General features: G+C 34.0%; 1 protein-coding gene across 1 annotated transcript in view; it reads left to right on the top strand.

The window, feature by feature from the left end:
- Window positions 1-21,727, top strand: part of LOC126970444 (protein O-mannosyl-transferase Tmtc3) — a 245,922-nt gene that overhangs the window by 177,532 nt on the left and 46,663 nt on the right. The window contains exon 3 of the mRNA XM_050816331.1: window positions 21,306-21,387. Coding sequence (XP_050672288.1) covers window positions 21,306-21,387 — 82 coding nt within the window. The remainder of the gene's footprint in view (window positions 1-21,305; window positions 21,388-21,727) is intronic.

Genomic DNA, 21,727 nt, shown 5'->3' with positions numbered 1-21,727 from the left:
GTACTTTTCTATATCATGATTACTTTCGAAAAACGGGCATATACCTTCCTCAAAGATCAGCTCTTTTCTTCCGTTCTTGAAATTAAACATACATACATATAATCACACCTCTTTCCCGTAGGGGTAGGCAGAGACCTCTTCTTTCCACTTGCTACGATCCATACATACTTGTTTCGCTTCGTCTACTTTCATTATTCCTTTCATACATGCTCTTTGGTTTAGGGTACTCTTGACCTGGCCTTTTTTCAAGAAGTCCCTGATTTGGACTCGAAACGTCCACCTAGGTCTACCCCGTCCAACACTTTTATACACTTTTTTCGTCAATCGTTCTTCATTCACTCTCTCGACATAGCCAAACCATCTCAGCATACCTTTCTCAATTTTTGTCACAACATCTTCTTTCAGACCACAACGTTTCCTTTCTTCAACGACAGATATCACGCGTAATTCGAAATTAATTAATATTAAAGTCCAATCACAGCTGCGCCGTTAACCCTTAATTGTTAATTGAATCAGGGAACTTTTAATTGTTAGGACTCAATAATCCAACCGTTTGTGCCGAGTGCTAAACTCGACTCTTAATTATTCAGTACAATAACCCGCGCTGTCAGTGGCGTGTTAGCCAGTTTATGTACTGTAATTAGCTTTTATTTTTTATTAGCTTGTCAAGCTACAGGATTTATCCGGAGCGATTTCGCTTCTTATTTATTTATTTAAAATACCTCTTGGTTTTTACCTTTAATACCTTTTAGTCCTTACTTATGTCTACTTTTAATTCTCATTTTTTATTTTTACTTTTTGAGTCTTTTTGAAATGAATGTTTGTTAATGATTAAAGACTTAAATGGGCTTCCTTTTAGCTATAGGTTATATTTATTATTTTTCTTTTTTAATTCGGGTGCCGGTTTTGTCAAGGCTTTGCCTTTTTTGCTTCACATCGAAACATAATCTGGCTTTTTATGTTTATTATCTGTCGGCTTAATTACCTCATGTCTGGCACTTATAATTATTCAATTGAAGATTTTTTTTGTATATTGTACCACAAAATATATATATATTAACAAATCACTATAAAGGAATATAATGTAAAGAGTAAAATCTAGTGTTTTAAATTTGAAGTACCGATTACTTTGACTTTGGAGGGTAGAATGACATTCATTTTTTGACAGGAAGTTTGTGTTTGAGATTTGCAAAATGGAACACTATATTCTCGAAGATAATTGGGAAATATTAAAAACTCACTTTACTTTTTTGACTTTCAATAAGTGATATATTCTATTTTGAATAAAAATATTTGATTTTGAATTTGCGCATCTTGAATTTGAAAATCGAATAATCAGACGAAATGCTGATGTCAATTGGCTGCCTTGAAGCTGTGATTTGCTGTGGGGAACTATTAACGATAATTGTTACACAAATCATCCAGAGATAACTGAAGCGTTGAACTAATTTCGAAGTTGCCATTGAAGAGATGTTTTTTTTTTTAATGAAAATAAGGGACGAGACGAGCAGGACCTTCAGCTGATAGTAATTGATACGCCCTGCCCATTACAATGCAGTGTCGCTCAGGATTCTTGAAAAACCCCAAAAAATTCTGAGCGGCTCTACTACTTATTTGCCTAGTAGGTAATTTCACTAGCTATGCCGATTTAAGCCGAAACAATCGAAAATGTACTGAAAAATTGGGTTGATCGGATGAGGATCGGTGAGTCGTGGTGGTCATATGTATAATATTGTGTTCCATTCTTAAATGACAAAGTTCAACCTTTCCAATAAATAAATAGATTTTTTTTTTTTGTAGCCGATTCCAATTTATAACACTAGATGACGCATTCTTTATAAAATGAAAGTTACTTTTCGTTGACGTGGTACGGAGTGATCGGAGTATAGTATACTATTTGATACGAAATACTTCGTTGATAGTTTTGAATATTCCATCAACCCTTAGACAATTTTTGAAAATTTGTCAACGACAAATGCTTGTGAAGAGTTCAATATATTGATTGTGGGTTACGTTCTTACTGTATTAAGATTTTTGTGTGACACAAGATTTAAAATTCGGTTTATGAAATACGGAATATTATGTTTCATTAATAAAGTTAGTCGATGAAATAGATATCGGCAAAATGAAAGCAATATTTCTACATCCGTAAATGTTTATTTTTTATTTAACCTAAAGAAAGTTTAAGTTTAATTAACGAAATTTACTTTTTCTAGCTACGAGCCTAAAAAGGTAATAAAAATGTAACATTTGCGCAATAAATAACGTAAAAACACAGTTAAAATTACCCGCGTCTTAATCCTTTAAAAAGTGTTTTATTTAAATAAGCAAAGTCGCAGCAAAGACTAGGCTGAACGTATTTTATTACTTGAGATAAAAAATCGTTACTATCGTTGACTTTTCTGTCCCAATAAACTTATCGACGATAACTCACCTGCAAGCTGTCTGGGACGAAATATAGCTTACCAGCGATAGAAGTTTGTATGGGAATTGCAATTCACGTGTCCCTATATAAGCCGATAAGAATGACTTATCGGGTATATTGGGACAGCTGCAGATTATACACACCTAATTGCTGACAGTAGAAGGTAGTAATTTATCTCTATCTGTAGATAGTATATTGGGAACGGCCGTTAGAAGTTTTAATATCCAAGATTACATGAACGTAAACAGACGTAAAAAGATGAAACATAATCTAATATTTGAGCCAAAATAGCCGTACATCGCATACACGTAGTTTTATTAGCGAGCGTCAGAGAGCTCAAGTTAAGCCAGTTTTAATCAGCCGCCGTCCGCCGGAGCCCCTTAGTTACTGCTAATTACGGGATACTTGCTGTGTCCACCGCCAACTTATCCCAGGTTTATGCTCAACATCCAATTTGCCAACTTAATCCTATTAACGATTTTCTAGCCGTCGTTGCTGTTTTGGACAGTCCGATATTACAAGTATATCATATGTGTTGAGAATCATAGTATTTTTTTTTCTTCTTGATAATAAGGGACGAGACGAGCAGGACGTTCAGCTGATGGTAATTGATACGCCCTGCCCATTACAATGCAGTGCCGCTCAGGATTCTTGAAAAACTCAAAAATTCTGAGCGGCACTACAATTGCGCTCGTCACCTTGAGACATAAGATATTAAGTCTCATTCGCCCAGTAATTTCACTAGCTACGGCGCCCTTCAGACCGAAACACAGTAATGCTTACACATTACTGCTTCACGGCAGAAATAGGCGACTTTGTGGTACCCATAATCTAGCCGGCATCCTGTGCAAAGGAGCCTCCCACTGGTATCTAATAGCAGTTGATTTTAAATAAAACACTTTTTAAAGGAATTAAACGCGTGTAATTATAACTGTGTTAAGAATTTGATATTTTTTTTGAAGTGATAACCCTCACTTCTGGGACTAATTACGTACACAAATACAAAGACATCAAGATTTATCAACTTTACGTCACTCGAGAGTAAGAGAGTCTCGGTGAGAGAAAGAGAGTAAGAGAGAGGTCGCGGTTTCGAGTACCGCGTCGTATGTATATTTTGTTTTCAAATTTTATCTGCATATTAATCCTAGATGTAAGAGTTATCACTTTTAAAACATACCATATTGTTTAGATTTAAAAGAGCGACATCTCAAGTCAATTTCCTAACACGCAAATATTGGGGTTGAGTAGGTTATCAACTGTCAAGTAGATCCTGTAGATGAAGCCACAACCTGAGAGTTGAACAAAGCATACAATATTTTATGATTAAACGTTACTCGAACGGTTGGCTCAGTTGGTTAGAGCACCTGCACGGAACGCCGGAGGTCGTGGGTTCGAGTACCGCATCGTTCATAAAATTTTGTTTTCAAATTTATTTGTGTATTAATCCTAGAAGTGAGAGTTATCACTTTTAAAAACATAACAAGTTGTTGAAATTACTTAGAATGAGACAATTCAAACAAATTGTAACTTTAATGAAAAAAAAAACGCATTTCTGCGCTACATTATTTACAACACAATATTATTTACGCCAATCAAAAGTTTTAATGTATTTAGATCAACTCCGATCACATTAGTGTGCACGTATCAACGACGAACTTCCTCTCGTATTGTTTGCAACGCGCCAAAAATTCCACACAACTCCAAAGTTATAATGGAATCACTTTTAAATTCATGACTCCCACCAACCTCCTGCATTCGGAAACCCTTATTTAGTAACGAGACCCCTATTAAGAATATAATTCGGGTATAATGATGCCATCTAGACACCATTCTTAAGAAATACGCCAATCTCGTCGTAAACATCGCCCGGTTTGGTGAGTAATTTGCATAAATGAAGCGAGCTAGAAATTGAATATTCGAGACGGGCCCGTGAATTATCAAATATTTGAAAAGCAATTAAAGCTGTAGGATATTGTTTGACGTTACATATTTATGTGACGGTTTAAAAAAATACTGACACCTTTATGACTAGGGTTGTTGGTACTTCTAACTTACAACTTACCCTTTTTTTGGTAGGAAAGTAACTTATTTCGGCCTTTTACTGAATTGAATTGACGCATGCGTCAACAACAATACGTTGTCAAATCAAAGCTAAACTGGAAGAAGAATATCTTTCACAAGACCAAGAGAATTTTCTGAAGTCTTTTGAAAACATGCTTAAACAATCATCCCAAAAGCAATTGACTATAGAAAAGAAAGATAAACTTGAAACAGAAGAACCAAATTACAGTAAACATTTTGATATTTCGTCTCAGTTGTTTATTCTTCCCATGTTTTTAGTAAATTATATCGGTATTGTCTGTGCAAGGAGTCTACATTATCAGTTTTATTCATGGTACTTTCATACTCTTCCATACTTACTCTGGTCTACTAATTATAGTAATGTAGTGAGATTCTTACTACTTGAATTAATTGAGTTCTGTTGGAATACTTATTCAAGCACATCCATGTCAAGTATTGTCTTCATTCGTTACTCGTTATGTAAGTATCATAAGTGGTGCGTACAGTAATTTATCGAGAGAATTAAGTTTTGTAGCCGGAAGGAGCTGTCACACTCGGTTGTGTAACACTTTTACCGAACGAGCCTTACATAGCTTAACTTTTAAGATTTTAGTATTTAACGAATTTAATTGCTTTGTAACATATCTTAGTTTATATATAAGTAAATAGTAATAGTTTCCAATCAATTGAAACATTCACATAATATGATAGAAGGAATTACCGATTAACTAATAGAAGTAATGGAATAAATGCTGTTCGTGTTTCTGAAACCATTTTGTACCGACATCCATATGTAATGTAGCTTTTTAATGACAGCACCTTTGCAGCTTTGGTAGCTGAGGTGCTGTTTGATTAATAACAATGTCACATATTATAACTGTGATGTTCGAAACTGTCAAAAGGTTGAGTTAATAAATAAATAGGCGAGTGTGTATTTTTAATAACGACTTGACTCTGTTAGCAAACCAATAAACTAAGTAAAAGGACTTTAAAAATTATCACCTTCATACATCTTAATTATAATAAATCTAGTCTTTTAATTATAATAATATTTTACTGGTTTTCATACTGAAAATACAAAAAAAATTAAGAATTCGATCCATAGTTCATAATTCTCATTGCAATTTTGATCCCTATGTTACTTGCAATAAAATTTTAATTGATGTTTTTTCTACCTCAGTAACCGCTGTTTTTCAATATTTTTAAACTATGATTTATTTTTACATATTTGCTTTCGATTGCGATGTTAGATTTGGTTTTTAATAAGAACCATCAACAAATCGAAGCGATTAAGCAAGTCGCTTGAATACCTTACGTAGCTATTTGAAAAATCATGATTTCATGCTTAATTTTCGATGTAACGGAACCATATAAAAATATAACCTATCAACCCAGTGCTCTGTGAACGGCTAGATCACTTGGCGTTGCGTAGAGACGTCGCTTTATTGTGTGTCTTCTACCGCAATTATGACCGGGGGTGTTCCGAAGAGCTGTTTCACCTGATTCCTGCCGCCGAATTCCACCTTCGCACGACACGCCACAAGTTAGAATATTATCCCCACCATCTGGATGGGTGGCGGTCCTCCACAGTGCGGTTTTCAAGGAGCTTTCTTCCAAGTACTATATAGCTGTGGAATGAGCTTCCTTGTACGGGACGGTACGACATGGGTACCATCAAATAAAGCTGGCAATGCTTCTGTGATTCCTCTGGTGTTGCAAGAGAATGTGGGCGGCGGTGATCACTTTACACCAGGTGACCCGTTCGCTCGTTTGTCCTCCTTTTCCATAAAAAAAAATATAATACCAGCCCTTTAATTTCGCATTGTCGGTTGTTTTTATCTCGAACATATAAAAGAGGATTATTTAAATTGGCAGATGTACGCGGAAACATTGTTCATGCATTATAAATGTTGTGTAAACCGTAGTCGTAAACCTTTTATAACATTAACGTTCATACTTGCTGCACTTGAAAGGATTCTGAAACAACTCATTGAAATTATTAACAAAAGTAACAAATAGACGGGGTCGAGTCAAAGTGAATTACAAAAATTATCTTTTAAAAGATTGTATGGAAACCTCTTTCATTTTAAAGATGTAGATAAGGAAATTCGTTACAGACAAGAGCAACGGATCATTCAGGACTTAATGAACTGAGAATAATATTTGCTACGGCGCTGGATTACAAGGGAAACTCAATATGCGATACAAATTGACGTTTATTGTTATCTTATTAAAGCCTATTTTCTCTTGCGTAATTTTCGATCGAGAAAAGGGAAAGTCGAATCGTACAGTCGAATTAGTTTTTCAGTGGTAAAACATCGCCCGAGCGTCATAACTCTCTTAATTATCCCGACCCTTTGTCTTATCTTTGCATGTCAGCAATTAATTACGTTATATAATTAATTTTCTCGCAATATAACGGCTTTTATAATATAATTAACTGTTTGCTAATTTGAAATAAGGCTCTGTTAGGTTGCCCTGCGTTCCTACCGCAATTTACTTTGCTCTTAACATTTTAATGTTATAAATTTACGAGAATTGTGAAAATGTGTGTGGAAGAATAATATATTTTTTTATTTATTTATGATACCTTACAGCTGACAAAATTTAAAGAGTATATTAAAAATACTATAGAATAGATACGCCAATTAAAAGGAATACAAATAACAGTACAATAGTATGTGCAGTGCCGGATTAACCACTTAGTAGAAGTAGTTACTAGTTCTACAATATGATACCAGGAAATGTACAAAACAAATGTGTTACGAAATTTAAAAGAATTGTTAAAAAACGTTTGTGTGGGAAAGGTTATTATAGCATAAACGATTTTCTTAATGACGCCACGGACTGGGAATAAAGCGAACAACCTCAGGCTCTTTAATTATAAATGTTTATTGTACGATATTACATTGTAATCCATATTCTATATTAAAAAAAAGCCCGCTGAGTTTCTTGCGCCCATTCTTCTCAGGTCTGAGGCAGGCTCTTTTGAATGGGTGTTAGATTTTGACGTTCAATAAGTGATTTTGAATCCTATTTTGAATAAAAATATTTGAATTTGAATTTAGTAATTGCTACGGGCCCCGCACGAAAGGGGGTCCCGCATATTTAAACCATCTCACTCTAACTCATCGCTTGAGCGTAATTTTTTAATGAAACTTATTAAGATGTGGTTTATTGAATTTACTTGAAGTCACAAAAACTTGAAACTTTTGCAACTAACGGCAATATTTAGTCTGTCTCTTACTTGAGATAAAAATCGTAAGTATCGGTGACTTTTCTGTCCCAATAAACTTATCGACGGTAACTCACCTTATCCGTACACGCTGACTGTCAATGAGAGTATGTATAGCTTACCAGCGATAGAAGTTTGTGTGGAAATTGCAATTCACGCGTCCCAATATACGGCATAAGAATGACTTATCGGGTATATTGGGACAGCTTCAGATTATTGACAGCTAATTACTGACAGTAGAAGGTAGTAATTAATCTCTATCTGTATATAGTATATTGGGAACGGCCGTAAGACAATCCACGTCAGACACTCGGTAAAAGACTATTTCCAATATAGACTAAGGGCTCTCTGAAAGAATTTGCTACGGTCCCCGCGTTTTCTTAATCCGGCACTGAGTATGTGACTAAGTAGTTTAAGACAAAAACCAAAAATACTACATAAAAATTAAATGGAAAGAAATGAAGAAATCGTAATCAAAAAATCAAAATCAAAACGTTTATTGAACTCATAACATTGATTTACAATGGCTTAAGTTCAGTCATACACTAAATTTCATAATAATAAATAAATAATATCAAACAGATAAAATTAAAATGAAACTAATCAAATAAGTAATATAAATAGCATCAACCAATTAAAATCACATAAAACAAATCACACTTAAGTAGATCAATTCAATTCCAGGCTGCTTCCCGGCAAATGATAAACATTTAAATAATCTTGGATATTGTAATAAATTCAAATTCAAATTCAAATATTTTTATTCAAAATAGGATTTATAATCACTTATTGAACGTCAAAATCTACCACCCATTCAAAAGAGACTGCCTCAGACCTGAGAAGAATGGGCGCAAGAAACAAAAATATGGATTACAATGTAATATCGTACAATAAACATTAATAATTAAAGAGCCTGAGGGTGTTCGCTTTAATCCCAGTCCGTGGTGTCATTAAGAAAATCGTTTATGCTATAATAACCTTTCCCACACAAACGTTTTTTAACAATTCTTTTAAATTTCGTAACACATTTGTTTTGTACATTTTCTGGGATCATATTGTAGAAGCATATACATCGCCCAACAAAAGACTTACTAACTCGACCCAACCGAGTAGTAGGCATAACAAGTTTATGTTTGTTCCTCGTTTTAACATTATGAATGTCACAGTTTCTAGAAAATTCTTCAATGTGCTTATAAACATACAAAACATTATCAAAAATGTATTGAGAAGCAACAGTCAAAATGTTTATTTCTTTAAATTTTTCTCTTGATGATTCTTTAGGACCTAGGTTATAAATCGCGCGAATAGCCCTCTTCTGCAGCACAAAGATAGTATTAATATCGGCCGCACTGCCCCATAACAATATACCATAGGACATAGTACTATGAAAATAACTAAAGTATACTAATCTCGCCGTATCTATGTCAGTTAACCGTCTGATTTTCTTAACCGCATATGCTGCAGAACTAAGCCTATTCGCCAATCCTTCAATATGGGGGCCCCACTGCAATTTGGAATCAAGAGTAATGCCAAGAAATATAGCAGACTCCACTGGTTTTACCACCTCTCCATTTAATAAAATATTCGCATCTACATTTTTGACAATAGCCTTTGCTGCTTAATTTACTTTTTGTGAAGGCTTTGAATTTGTTTATACGCTGTATATATGTTCGGGGAGTTTATTATAGAAGCGAACACACTGACACCTAAAAGAATTACAGACTTTATGGAGTCTTGTGGCAGGCATGGCAAGTCTACCCTTATTTCTAGTATAATATTGCTTATAGGCTATGTTACCTAATATTGTTTCTATATAATATGTTGTGTGTAGGATTAATTAATACATAGAAATGGAATAGCAAATGAGCCGTGACAAAGCGATTCATTAGTGGTGGTCCAGCGAAGCTTCATCCGTAAAATTGCCTCAACCAACCTCGTTATAATGTTGTATATAGATGATGCTATAATTGGCTGAGTATGTATTTAACTTGTGTCATGTATTTAACTTCTATTGCTTAAAATACATTTGTAGATTGAAAAGGTTGAAAATTATTGCCAACTGTTATTTGAACGGTTAATTTTTAATTTTTTTTGGTTTTTGCCATAGGCCAGAATGTCAAAGAAAAGACGAATGAAAGATCAGCCGTAAACCACAATGGTTTGGAATTGATGGTTATAATAATTTATGATTTTCCTAAATGCGGTAATTCAGAAATTTCAAATAAGAATAAAGATCTCGCACACCCTGCTCTTGAGAAAAATAATCATCGGTATATAAAATAAATGATTACAGAAAGAACAATTTTTTTTATGAATATAAGGGAAACACTTGAAAAACCCAAAAATTCTGAGCGGCTCTACAATTGCGCTTGTCACCTTGAGACATAAGATGTTAAGTCTCATTTGCCCAGTAATTTCACTAGCTACGGCGCCCTTCAGACCGAAATACAGTAATGTTTACACATTACTACTTCACGGCAGAAATAGGCGCTGTTGTGGTACCCATAATCTAGCCGGCATCCTGTGATTTACAATGATGCACAATACCTAATAATATGATAACAATTATGAATATTTTGTATACATATTTACAAACTTTAAGATTTAAATGGACTCAAATAATAATTGAATATATATTATCTGAAGGAAGACATTAATAAAGAAGAAAATATTTAAACTCGTCATAAGTTGTCTCCGGTGATTCAAAGTATATTAATAATAATATCTGCCTTAGAATTCAGTAAAGTCAGAATTCAATACCACGTATACGCCACATACACACACATAAATATGTTCTCTTTCATAGAATCGCAATAACTACTTGTAAAGAGTTCCTGAAGCTTGATATTCGTCTTCTATTTGATTTATGCGAGGTACAAAGGTGAGTCGGGGTGGCGCAAGATATCAGACCTCCTTTGGATGCAATATGGCCGTTGCCATGGTAACACAGTAAATTGACTTCTCTCAGTAAATGCAGTTCGTTACTTGTCAGTTGTCACACGACCACTTCACTTTAACCTTTTGCAGGGCTGCCACGCTTCACCAAACTTAAAGTATATTTATAAACATAATATTTTTTGATTTGAAACTGTTAATCTGCATATAGAATAAACCCTTTTAATGTAACGCTTAATAATAAATGAGAATCATACCTCACATCACATCAAATCATACATCATATGTCAGTTGTCACACGACCACTTCACTTTATCCTTTTGCAGGGCTGCCACCAAACTTAAAATGTATTTATAAACATATTATTTAGATTTGAAGCTGTTAATCATATGCATATAGAATAAACCCTATTAATGTAAGGGTTAAGAAATGAGAATCATACGTTTGATTTTATTATCCTAAGTATCGATTCCGTCATAAAATGTTAATCGACGATGAGCCTTTCTGATGATGTAATAGATGGAGGTCATCAAATAATCTTGTTCTCACAAGGACTTGCTGTTGAATCTTATTATTTTGTTTACCAAAGTATCTCCCACTTCTTAGCCAATTAAAACCAAGAAAAGAGAACTGGCAAACAGCACCTGTGTGTAATATTCACTAAACAAACCATTTGGAATTATATTTTTAACTAAACGGAGATATTTTATTAAACGGATATGTGTTAAAATCATTGGAATCTGCTATATTTCTTGGCATTACTCTTTATTCCAAATTGCAATATATAGGGCCCATATTGAAGGATTGGCGGAATAGGCTTAGTTCTGCAGCATATGCGGTTAAAAAAATTAGACAGTTAACTGACAGATACGGCGCGAGTATATATATATACTTTCGTTATTTTCATAGTATTATGTCCTATGGTATATTGTTATGGTGCAGTGCGGCCGATATTAATACCATCTTTGTACTGCAGAAGAGGACTATTCGCGCTATTTATACCCTAGGTCCTAAAGAATGATTAAGATAAAAATTTTAAGAAATTAACATTTTTACTGTTATACAAATGATTTGAGTTTTCTTTAGTGTTAATTCCGCCAATATTTGTCTTTAAACAATTCGACACGTGTTTCGCCTCTACACGAGGCATCCTCAAGACGTGTTGTCTCGTAAAAATTTGGCACGGGACACTAAAGAAAACTCAAATCATTTGTATAATTATGGATTTCCGCAAAGTGACGCCTACTTCAATAAATTTTGACTGTTGCTTCTCAACATATTCATGATAATGTTCTATATGTTCATATGCACATTGAGGAATTTGCCAGAAACTGTGACAATAATAATGTTAACACGAGGAATAAACATGCTTTCCCTACTACTCGGTTAAGTCGAGTGAGTAAGTCTTTTATTGGGAGATGTATATGCGTCTACAAAATGATCCCAGAAAATGTACAAAACAAATGTGTTACGAAATTTAAAAGAATTTTTAAAAAACGTTTGTGTGGGAAAGGTTTCTATAGCATAAACTATTTTCTTAATGATACCACAGATTGGGAATGAAGCAAACACCGTCAAGCTCTTTAATTATTTTTTTACTGTACGATATTTATTATTATTATATATATTGTAATACATATTTTTAAAAAAGCCCGCTGGGTTACTTGCGCCCGTTCTTCTCAGGTCTGAGGTAGTCTATTTTGAATGAGTGGTAGTTCTTGACGTTCAATAAGTGATTTTGAATAAAAATATTTGAATTTGAATTTTACGCGTGTTAGCTAGTAACACAGAAACTTATAAACACACCAAATTTTATATTTTATGTACAATTTAATACAGCATCTATGGTTTTGATTGCACAGAGGTAATGTTACTAATTTTGCCGGTTTTGGTTTTGTATTCATTAATTATCTATCCACCGTGATCGAGAATTACCAATGCAATTAGGCCTGCCTTTCAGGTTTCAGTAATCTAATTAACCAAGCTAAATTTAGAATGACAGATGCAAAAAACTTTGGAGCTGTTATCGTCCCCAAATCTCGGAGACAACTTTTTGTATCCTTACAAAATGAATCAACAAAATGGAAAATATTCATTTGAAGCGATGTTTAAAAGATTAATCATCCCAAACCCGACGATGGGGAATTCTAAAGTAAAGCCAACAAAAAGTAGCGATTTCCAAGTTTCGCCAGTGTTGTCTTACACAATCACGATACGGACGTTGGAAAGTTGTTGTGTTGGCATGGCTGAAGAAAAACTTAACTGAAGTGGTTAAAGTTAAATTTAGGATCGTGAATGGTTAAGATAAAACATACTTGGCTTTTATATCTATTAATTACGTTTGTTACTCTATTTTATGGATCGTTAGGTCTGCTGTTAGTTTACATAACTTTCCTTTTTGTAAGCTTTTGAAGGGTTTTTTAATTGATGGCAAACGTTCTAATTTGTTTTGAGCGTTGAGTGTTGTGTAGCAATTTATTTATGTGTTGGTATTAATGTTGGTTAATAAGTTGTGTATTGGTCATTTAGATGTGTTTTGGTATTGATATTGATTTTTAAGTAACCAATAACCCAGTGGTTAGTGACCCTACCTACTGTGCTAGAGGTCCCGGGCTCGAATCCCATTACGTGGCAAACATTTATTGTCCTTGTTTCCGAAGTATAAATGTTTATATGTATTTATGTATGTTTAAGTAGGTATATTATTATTTGCTTGTGTATTCGTATTAATATTGGGCATTCAGTTTATTATTGGTATTAATATTGGTCATTTAGATCTGTTTTCGTATTGATATTGGTTATTTCGTTGTGTATTGATATTGGGGACTTACTAGTGTATTGGTATTAAAGTTAGGCATTCGGTTTAGTATTACAAATACAAAAATACAAAATGTTTATTTTCCTTTAGCAAGTATGTACATAAATCAATATTCTTGATTTGAGCCTCCTTTTAGGCACTATAGCGCCTGTGTTAGAAGACTCCGCTCTTCCATAGGTTAATAATATTTCTTACATTATTTACAGAGAAACTATTATTGGTATAACTAGTATTGGTATTGATATTAGGCGTTTACTTAAGTACCTATTGGTATTAATTTTGGTAATTTAGAAGTGTTTTGGTATTGATATTGAGGACTTAGTTGTGTATTGGGCATTTATTTGAGTACCTATTGGGTATTTATATTGGTCATTTAAATGGATTTAGGTATTGATATTGGTCTTTTAGTTGTGTAGTAATATTGACACTGGCCATTTTGTTGGTAAGTATTGATGAGAGAGTTTTGCTATATATGTGCTATAAGCTATTACCTGTTCCTTAATATTTTGTATCATTATATTATTATAGTAATATTATTTTTGTACACATAACCGAATGATCCATATTGCAGATAAAATTGCATCATTAAACCATACCACTACATGATTCTAGCCCTTTGAATCTACGTGTCTGCCTTTCGAACGATAGGTTCCGGCTTCTAATCCCGTTAGATACAATCCATAGTTTTGCACATTTGGATTTATGTTTTGATATAAGTACATAACCTCGGTCGTGGGAACATTATCAAAAAATGCACATATAATATCTCATAATTATTAACCTTGAAGTATTTGAATCCTTCGCATTTATTATATATTACCACATGTATTGTATAATAAACCGTTCCAATGAAACAATAAATCTATTGTTCCGATTGTTATTCGCTGGGTCAATCTGAAATTTTCATCAAAATTGTTTTGGTGTCCATGTGGAACATACACAGGTACACATGATATTAATAAAAGCTTAAGATGGACCAAAGACCAAGCTGATTTAGCAATATCGACCGTTGTAGTTTTTGCGTTCGTTCTTCTCAGGTTTGAGGCATATCTTTATTATTTACTAGTCGGAGGCTTCTTTCCACAGAATGCCGGCCACCACAGCGGCGCCTTCTTCTGTCGTCAGACGCCAGTAGCTAGAGAACTGACTGGGCTGATGAGAATTAACATCTCTCAAAGTGAAGATGACAATGGTGATGCCGCTCAGAATATTGGGTATTTCAAGAATCCAAAGCAGCACTGCATTGTACAATCGACACAATTGATTTATGATCCACTATGCTGATAATACTTTTTTAAATCACAAAAACAGTTGGACGGTCAGTGTCTAAAAGTAAATTGATTGCAGTTACTTTGGAAATGTATGTTGACTGACAGACTGTTGGAAAATGATATTAAAGTTGGTCACGATGAAATTTATTCCATAGTACATTCCTTTTATTACCATCAGGTGAATATCTTGCTCGCTTTTCCACATGGTCTCATAAAAAAATAACAAGTTGTACCCCGGGAGTGCCGGCAGAAGTGAAATTTTAACTTTAACGTTGTGCATTTTGAATATTTTGGAATGATTATGGAATAATTTCGCATGAATTGCTTAATTTATAAGTATAAAAGTACTAGCATTTATGTTGTTAAATACAATATTCATTTATATCACAATCGTACACAAAAATTGCAATTTATATTTCATAATAAATTAAACACTTCATAACTATTGCAATTATTTTACTTTAAAAAGTCCATCAGAAAAATCAACTTTCATCCATTCTAAATATAAAAATATTTCACGACTGAGATTCGATCCCTCGACCTAACTGTGTTTCGACTTCGCAATCACAATGATTCAAATACTGGTCCAATGACCGTATGATCATTAAGTTGAAATAGCTGAGCTATAATTAGTTAGAAGCAAAAAGTTTCATCCATACTTTCTTACGAATTTTCGATCAAGCCACATACATGTCTTGACGCCAGTTTAACATTTTATACCCATCCCAAGAAAAGTTCTTAATAAAATAAATAAAATGCTACTCTGTGCCGCTAAAGAAGTTTTCACTTTAAAAATTATCTTTTGGAAATAATTGAACGTTCAATAAGCGATTATAAATCTTATTTTGAATAAAATTATTTTAATTTCAAATATCTAAGCACACTGCTATTTTACTATAACAGATGCGATTGTCAAAAAGGAGATGCGTTTTTATGACTAACATTTCCACCCCTACAAATAACCAACCCTCGCAATTTATAACGTTTCAATCATTTCCCCCAACTCCAAGCACACATTAATATCTATTACAGTCCTCCTAGCGCGTGCCAACTCAAAACACATTAACCTAACCAAATAAAAACTTCATTTTAAAGGGCGCTTACGGCAATTTTCAATGCGGGTTCCGTTCAGCACAAAGTTACCAGATGTAATTATAATTATTATGATTTAAAATTTGAGATGCAGTTTCTTGACACTTCCTCTCTGTTAAGCTCAGCATTTTTCGAAAGGGGGCCATAAAGTATCATGTATGGACCTAAACCCATTCATATTTTATCTATATATAACGTGGGCGAAAATGAGATGGAAGTATTATACAGTGTTTTGGTACTAGGCGATCATAGTTGAAAAAGAGATTGTCTTATTTATGACGCCAGTATACCTTAAAATATTCTGACGCATGCGCCAGGAGAACATAAATATGGTAACGGTGACAGTAATGTCTTTCATAGCGGTTGAAATCATGTGTCATCCTAGCAACATGTACCAGGACTTGATATACAGTTTAGAGGTTCATGCCGGTTTCACTTCTAACCATATTGTGAACTTTGAACGCACGCAATTTATTTTGTCTCATAAACGTATTCTACAACAAAACCATGTACTACATACTTATAATACATACTACAAAACATAAATCACAACCACTAGGTAAAAATATCAAAAGAAGTCTAAGTTTGGTAAGTGCATCTAGAAAAGTGGTACGATGTTGATATTATATTCTTTAAAAATATAAGGAGGAAAATACATTTACTTATCTTAGGCCGTGATGGAAGGACCGTAAGTTGGACACCGCACAATCACGTTTCAATATTCGAGCCCGGGGGACACTTAGCTTAGATATCTGAGTTCCAAACCACTAGGTGATTTGATCGTTGTAATAGGTAGAACATACTAATACAGATATGTATACCACTACAAATCCAAGTGACCCCTTTGGATACGATGCTGTAATTCAATACACAAATTACTCAACAAGCAATTGAAGCAATTAGATTCCTTGACAATTAATTAACATACCATAGAGTTGCGATACATATATTTAAGTACCTACATAACATAAATAATAAAGTGCCAAGTGACGAGAAGAATCCTTGTTTTAAAAAAAATGTTTATTAGAATAATTCACAATTTTTAAGTTACATCTAAGATATTGAACTATCGACTAGCTGCTATAGCTCTAGCAAGAGCTTATATTATGCTAAAGGAGTGTACTTAACCAAAGTATTTAAGATAACTAAACATGGGAATTGTAAACGATATATTAAACAGTTCTAAGGGTCGTTACTAATTACGTACTGATTACGATTTAGGAAAAATACATAATCAGAGTCGTAACGATATAAATGTTAAACAATATAAGGTACTAAGAGTAAATAACAGGAATAATCCATGTATAACTATCATAAGGCAATACATAACACATACTCAAATTAATTATATAATTACTATTGTGTTCGAAAAACACAAGTAACACGTTCCAGCTGTCAATAACCACAGAAGTTACACCATAGGACCGATCACCAATAGTATTATTATTGGTTGCAGTTTTAGCGTTTGTTATAATTGCATTGAATTTTTTCCAAGAACGTTCAGTCACTGAATGAATAAATGAATCTGAAGTGCGCCTCTATATAGATACTCCTAAGGATTTTTCTCGAATGATATCGAATGTAACAGCGAGTAGTATCATACTCGACCTTAGTGTACGAGATATTGGTTTGAGATTTCCTTACGCATGATTGAATTTTATGACTCTCACGCACCACTATGTGTACGGGCGACTGGAATGGAATGAACTTTCTTACGCTCTATTTCCAGGACGGCAACGCTCCTGTGATTCCTGTAGTGTTGTTATTCCTAGTTTATATTCTTCTTCAGTCAAAAAGAGTGAGTCCTTTAGATCATACGACAGGAGAGAAAACTTCAAGTCGAGAGTATAATAATACGAAGTACAACTTTTCTTTTCTTCTGTATAATAATAACCTTTATTATATATTTAATTAGAATTGTCTATCAACTGGTCTGGTAAAGTTAACTCTGACTGATCGCGCTGCCTTAGTCCACTCGAGCAGAGTTTAGCTGAAGGGTCTCATTCCTTCAGCTTTAACTTAAAAATGCATCTCTAAGATAGGGGTTGATAGAGCATTCGCACGGAACGCCAGAGGTCGTGGGTAAGAGTCCCGCATCGTTAAAAATAATTTAGTTTTCAAATTTTAATTGTGCATCTCTAAGAAATCGCGTTTCTCCCGGTTTTCACGGCAAATAGTGCTCCGTCATCCAAATAATATATTTACTTATAATTATGTAAATATATAATAACATTAATGTCAAAACAACCAAATATGTGTAAGTACTTAACACAATGCAAGAGAGATGGAAAAAGTTGAGTTTCGTGGCTATCGACGAACTCATTACGTGCAAGCTTGTCGAAAACAAACTACGAGTACGTTTAAATGTTTCGCAAACTCCGATAGAGATTCTGGCAGTTACACAAAAAGTCACTAACGAGTGCTCGCTCGGCTCCAAGTTGGGTACTGACAGGGCAGAGTAAACGAGAGGTGCGAACGCCTCATCTACATTTTAAATACTTTTGTTTTTGAATAACCGACGGAAGAAACAAATCCCAACTCTTTTAAATAAGTGGTACACTTTTTAAGCTCTACTATTATTAATACTAGTAAATTTTAGATCTACATAATATTATTATTAACAAATAATTTTCAATTGCCCGTAGACAATTTATATTTATAACAAATTGTTATGGAATTTCGTGAATAAATTAAGTTTTAGTAATATCGTTTTCGTCAATACAGATGATTTTCTAATTTTGAGGATAGAATATATTGAAGGATTGGCGAACAGACTTCGTTCTGCAGCATACGCGGTTAAAACGATTAGACATTTAACTGACATAGATACGGTGCGACTAGTATACTTTAGTTATTTCCATAGAATTATGTCCTATGGTATATTGCTATGGGGCAACGCTGCCGAAATTAATACAATATTTGTGCTGCAGAAGAGGGCTATTCGCGCTATTTATAACCTAGGTTGTAGGTCATTGAGAGCAAAATTCAAATAAATTAAGATCTTGACTGTTGCTTCTCAATATATTCTTGATAATGTAATGTATGTTCATAGGCACATAAGTGAATTTGCCAGAAACTGTCATAACCATAATGTTAACACCAGGAACAAACATAAACTGATGATGCCTACTACTCGGCTAAGTCGAGTTAGTAAGTCTTTTGTGGGGCGATGTATATGCTTTTAAAACAAGATCCCAGAAAATGTTCAAAACAAAAATATTACGTTATTCAAAAGAATTGTTAAAAAACGTTTGTGTGGTAAAACTTACTATAACATAAATGACTTTGTTAATGATACCACAGATTGGGAATGGAGTGACCGCCCTCAGGCTATTAAATAACAAGTTTAATTGTACAATATTACTTTGTAAACATATTTATTCGATGAGAAAAAAAAAGCCCGCTGAGTTTGTTGCGCCCATTCTTCGCAGGTCTGAGACATTCATTTTGGAATGGGTGGTAGTTTTTTGAATTTCAATAAGTGATGTCACATCCTATTTTGAATAAAAATATTTGAATTTGAATAAGCAGTGTTACTCTTAGTCTGGTAGAGAATATTTTCAATGTTGCCTCGATTAATGCTATATAGTAATTTATGACACAACTCACCAAATTTGTAACTGTTTATGTATAGTGATATGAATACAAGGATAATAGTCACAACATTTCTTTGAGGTAAATAAACGCCCGTTCGCTCTACTTCAGGGCAGTCGAAATTAAGCGCACTGAAATGCCCCAGAGTTTTTTTACTGTTAAAGTTGATTCCTAACTGAAGATGATTTTTATGACACTACACATTATTAATTTTAACTAATATTGCAATATGGAATTTACACTTTTATCCTTTTTCACTAGCTGAAAATTATTTAAAATATTATAACACTTTGTACTCCGGCAGAGCTTCGTCAAACCAGAAGATGGATAGGCTGTTTAAAGTAATTTTGAGGAATATATTGAGCAAGTTATTTTGAGAAATGATCTCGTAGATATATGCACTGATGCCAAAGTGAGAACCAATAGAGATATGTAGCATATCCACATTGATTCAAACGGAACTGAACAATCAGAGGAACATGCATAAAACATAGACGCATAAGCCATGAGTATGCAGAGGCAATTGTTAGCAAGATTACAGTGTCGAGCAGTCAACACACCGGCTCAGCTTCTAATGACTTTGACCTAAGCTCCGGAGACCGCAAGGCATTCAATAGATTTCACTCCCTTTGTCGGCCGTTCGAGCGTAATATTGTAGGTACCCGAGAACACCTTCAATGGGTTACACTGCTGCGTAAATCATATTTGTACGTCGTTAGATAGCTTGATAGAGCAATCATTGATAAATGAACTATAATTCTTCTAGAATAGAAGATTTCGAATAGTTCAAATACTATACATTATTATTAGTACGGGATTTAGGCGTCTAAATAGGATTTAAGTCTAGGATTTTAAATCTAGGATTTAAGTGCGTACTTAAATCCTAGGATCTATTGGGCCCCATGACTTCTTGTGTCTAAAAAGAGAGAGCTGTGGTGAGATCGGGGCTACTAACTAGGACATGTGTGCCGGGGTTTAAATTGTATTCTCTAGACCTATTCATTTTAAGAAGCGTAGGATCCTCAGAGGGTCCAGGGCCTCTGCTTTGAGTGAGGGTTTTTTAAGACACCTCAGCCTGATTCTGGCCTCGCATTCCAGAAGGATGTGTATGGGATCTTCAGCGGCAAAAACTACTATACATATAGCGTTTTTTGAACTTTTTTACGCGCTCTAAGCACTCTATTTTGTGGGCAATTAACCTCAGCTGACACGCTCTGCTTTACGGTCTGATTTTATAGACCGAGACAACTAAAATGGAGTCATAAACCAAAATTATAAGAATGCAAAATGTTAAATAGCTTGATATTTATTTTTCTACATTTATTATATCAGATTGGCCTCTGGTATATTAATAAAAATATTAAAGTTATTTAAATTTCTTCTTTGGCGAACTTCTCTGTTAGATTAATACTTGTTATAGTGGTTGAGATGAATTGCGTCATTCGTATCATAAAGTCGCTCTTTTGGTACAAAATTATTATTGTCAATCCAAAAACCTAGCATAAGTAACATTCATACTATTTCAGTAATATTGTCCAAATATTGCAAAATGCACCCAATTGGTCCGTAGATTCATTAAATTTTAATTGTCAATGTTTAGACGGACTTTTTAGGAAAGTGGGGGACAATCAATCAACCTTCAGGACATAGTAAAACCAGTAGAATCATAACATCGTTGCCGTCAAAGGTTGTACCCAATGCACGACCGTATCAGTTAATCAGTTCGTAGAAATCTCCCCTCGGCAAGTAAAAAAGAGTTACCTTTCAAAGGACTGACAAAATACCAGCAGTCTCAGTGCTAATACTTTAGTGAGGGATTTTTACAAGAGTTGTACCAACGAACTAAGTGAAAATGCAATAGTATTACTACGTTTTTTCATTTATGTACCTAACCTTTCAAATATGTTGTTTCAGAGTATGTGCCATGTTCCTGCCAGAATTTGCAAGTTTTGTGGCAGCAATGCTGTTTGTTGTTCATCCAATACACACAGAAGCTGTAAGTATACAAAATATAAGCACAAAATATATTATGTTTATGAGTCTGTTACATTTCCAGTTCAGGCACATGTGGCAAAATATTGCTAAATATACCATTTTAGATGATTGTTAGATGCAATCATTATTTAGATATTAGTATGGTTTAATTATTTAAATGATAATTGAATTTATTAAATTGATAATGTGGGTAGTGATAAATACGACATGAAGTGCAATCAGTTTACTTACGTACGTAATTTACCATTGGGCTCCTTTGCACAGGGTGACGGCTTGACTATGGGTACCAAAACGGCGCCTATTTCTACCGTGAAGCAGTAATGTAAACATTATTGTGTTTC

Source organism: Leptidea sinapis, chromosome 21, assembly GCF_905404315.1.
Source record: "Leptidea sinapis chromosome 21, ilLepSina1.1, whole genome shotgun sequence".
Classification (NCBI taxonomy): Eukaryota; Metazoa; Arthropoda; class Insecta; order Lepidoptera; family Pieridae; genus Leptidea; species Leptidea sinapis.
The sequence above is the reverse complement of the archived record's forward strand: the minus strand, read 5'-3'. Positions and strand labels throughout refer to the sequence as shown.